This window comes from Haliaeetus leucocephalus, unplaced genomic scaffold (assembly GCF_000737465.1).
Source record: "Haliaeetus leucocephalus isolate CR32 unplaced genomic scaffold, Haliaeetus_leucocephalus-4.0 Scaffold51, whole genome shotgun sequence".
NCBI lineage: Eukaryota > Metazoa > Chordata > Aves > Accipitriformes > Accipitridae > Haliaeetus > Haliaeetus leucocephalus.
The window spans coordinates 3,003,967-3,006,727 of NW_010972487.1; the positions used below are offsets into that span (position 1 = coordinate 3,003,967).

Consider the following 2,761-nt stretch of genomic DNA (forward strand, 5'->3'; position numbering starts at 1 on the left):
GAGGGAGAGGCTGGGGTCGGCTCCGCCGGTCTTGGTCTCTCGGTTTGGGTGCGAGGTGTGCCAGAAAGGGACTGGACTGAACTAAACTCAACCGACTGGAAAATAAACTGTGGAGAGGTCCGCTCCGTAGATTAACTGTTACAGTTATTTATTATTTACTTTCAAACGGGACTGGGCTGATGCCTTTGCTCTTACAGCAAATTACCCTCTGCACGGGATAAAAATCAACCCGGCAGAATTCACCAAACAGACTAAACAAACGGCAAGAAAAACAGCTGCCTCAGTAGCTATGCTTTTATATCTGGGGAGAAACATTGTTACCGTTGATGTTATTGTTTATTAGATCTCTTATTTGATATGCTCCAGCACAGAGGCCTCCTTGAAAATGAAGCTGTCTCAATACTAATTCAATGTGATAGGCACCAGGAGAACCCCTAAACCCAAGCCAAGAAGTCGTCTGAACACCCATCTCATCCATTTTGTTAGGATTATAAAATCACACCCTCTATTATTATTATTACTACTACATATTTTTACCCAGTGGTTCCTGACAGCATTAAATCTTGATACACAAAATCAAAGTGAAAAACATTCAAGACTAAACATATAAAGCCCCTGAACCAGAAACAAACAAAGCAGCTGACAATACTGGTTTTACATTTTACATATTTATATCATCATTTTTATTATTAAAGTTCATTCATCTGAGAAATCCCAGATGGACTACTCCTCCTATCAGGCAGTAACTTCAGCCTCATTGACTTCAAAGACAGTGTTGACTGAGGCAAACCTTCAGGACTTGACCTACATGGTCGTATTCATGCCATGGACTCCAATAAAATCACTCCAACTTGCACCAGAATGAGAGCTCAACTGCACGCTACATCAGAGGGATGATATGTAAAACACCTCTTTGGAATGTTTCCCAGCCATTTCGCCACAATGGAGTCAAGGTCTTTGGCCCAAGGACATCACCATCCAGGTGATCCAGCCCCAAAAGTATTACACGACCTTCTGTTCCCGTGCAGACTGAAGTCCAACGCAGCCTCAGTTCTGGCTCAGATGTGGGACGCCTGCCCGTCATGGGAGGGTTTCCCACCAGGTTAGAGGGACCCGACCGAAGAGCTCCTACTCATCGTCTTGTTTTTCTGGGTCATGCACTAAGACCGAGGTTTAGTTCCCAGCTGCACCATGGCTTTCTGATCACAGCCTGCCTAGAGACACGGGTGAATTCTACCTGGGCCCGAATCAGCTCCGGTCTGGAAGAAGAGACCTTATTCCAACCCAGGCTGTGCCCAAGACCAGCACCAAGCGTCCAGCTCAGGTTGGACACAGAAGAAAAACATCCGCTGATGGATCCACTTCTTCCATCCTCACTTCCTTACTAAAAAATCCCACGTGTGCCTTGTTGCCTCCAATATCTCCAAGGCTGTGGGCGTTTCTCCTCCTAATACACCTATAAAGCAGCAAAGTGCCCCTGCAGCCTGTCACCAGTGGGAAGTTCTGGGAGCTGGAGAATTACAGAGATGGTACACAAGATGTTGAAATGCATCCAGGTGCTTGAACACCTTCAGATCCCCCTTAAGCCTCTGTCTTTAGGCATCCAGAAACCTTTTAAGAGTCTGATTCCAAGTGATGTTGCAAAGGGATTACATGGGGCAGGGAACAGAGCCCATAGCTTCCATACCCCAGGCTAAAATAACCAGAAAACAACCCCTACTGACTCCAAAATGTCTGCACAATTATTATTTTTTTGCAGGGCCTTGGGAGTGCCTGAAAGACAGTCTGGAACCATGCTGTAGACTTCATCCATCTCATTCCCATTACAGCAGTGGAGGAATAAATGTAAAACATTGATACAACAAAAATAATTAATATTCCTGAAACAGCTCCTAGTTTATCAGAAATAAAATCTCATGCTGTTTTCCCAACACTTCTACCTAAATAAGGAAACATGCAGAGCTGTGTTTTTCCTGGGCTGGCTGTAATTTGCAGGATGATTGAGTAGTCTGAAAGTCAACAGCCCCAGTTTGCTCCTGCACCCCACAGTCCTGAGACAAGGCTGTGGGAAAACAGCTTTCCGGAGCTGACAAACAAACCCGAATGCTAAGCAACGTAGTACGCGTCTCCCCATGGCCTGAGAAGCAGCCTAACAGTTCATTTGTATCCCAGTTATCCCCAAAGTCCTGTTTCCAGACTGTGGCTTTTCAGATTTTACATAGCTGTGATGGTCTAGTGAACATCCATCCCCAGAACGACTTTCCTCATGTCTCCGAAACCACGACCTGGACTTTTTCCAGCTTTCTTACCTCTTTTCTCCCAGGAGCTGCTCACCTCCATCAACACAGAACTCCATTTTTCCCCCCGTTTTCTCCCTTCCATCTTGATCGCTTTGCCTTTTCTTTTCCCCCACAGATGATTCGGGAGGCACAACACCTCCGCGCTGGAGTTCCTAACCTGCTTCAATGATTTTTTCAAACCGCAGGTGGTAGCCACGCGGTTCAATTTCCCCATCACACCCGGCACCCTGGCGGGGCTGAGGCCATCCAAGCCACTTGGGTTGGCAACAGAGCCTTGCAGGACCACGAGGCCCTGTGGCACAGGTCCACGGGGACATGCCACTGGGGTGGAGGGGGTGTGGGACCGGGTGGCTGGTCGCAGCTGACGGAGCACGTGAAGGTGATGGAAGGGCACGGCCAGGATTAGGCGCATTCCCTCTGCCCGCTGCCCCATTTGTGCAGCCCTCCTCGAGTTACCGGGG

At 47.7% G+C, this 2,761-nt stretch overlaps 1 protein-coding gene across 1 annotated transcript in view; it reads right to left on the minus strand.

Moving 5' to 3' along the window:
* Positions 1–2,356, minus strand: part of FGFRL1 (fibroblast growth factor receptor-like 1) — a 183,881-nt gene extending 181,525 nt beyond the window's left edge. The window contains exon 1 of the mRNA XM_010577951.1: positions 2,310–2,356. Within this exon, the coding sequence (XP_010576253.1) occupies positions 2,310–2,356 (47 nt within the window). The remainder of the gene's footprint in view (positions 1–2,309) is intronic.
* Between the last annotated feature and the right edge of the window lie 405 nt (positions 2,357–2,761).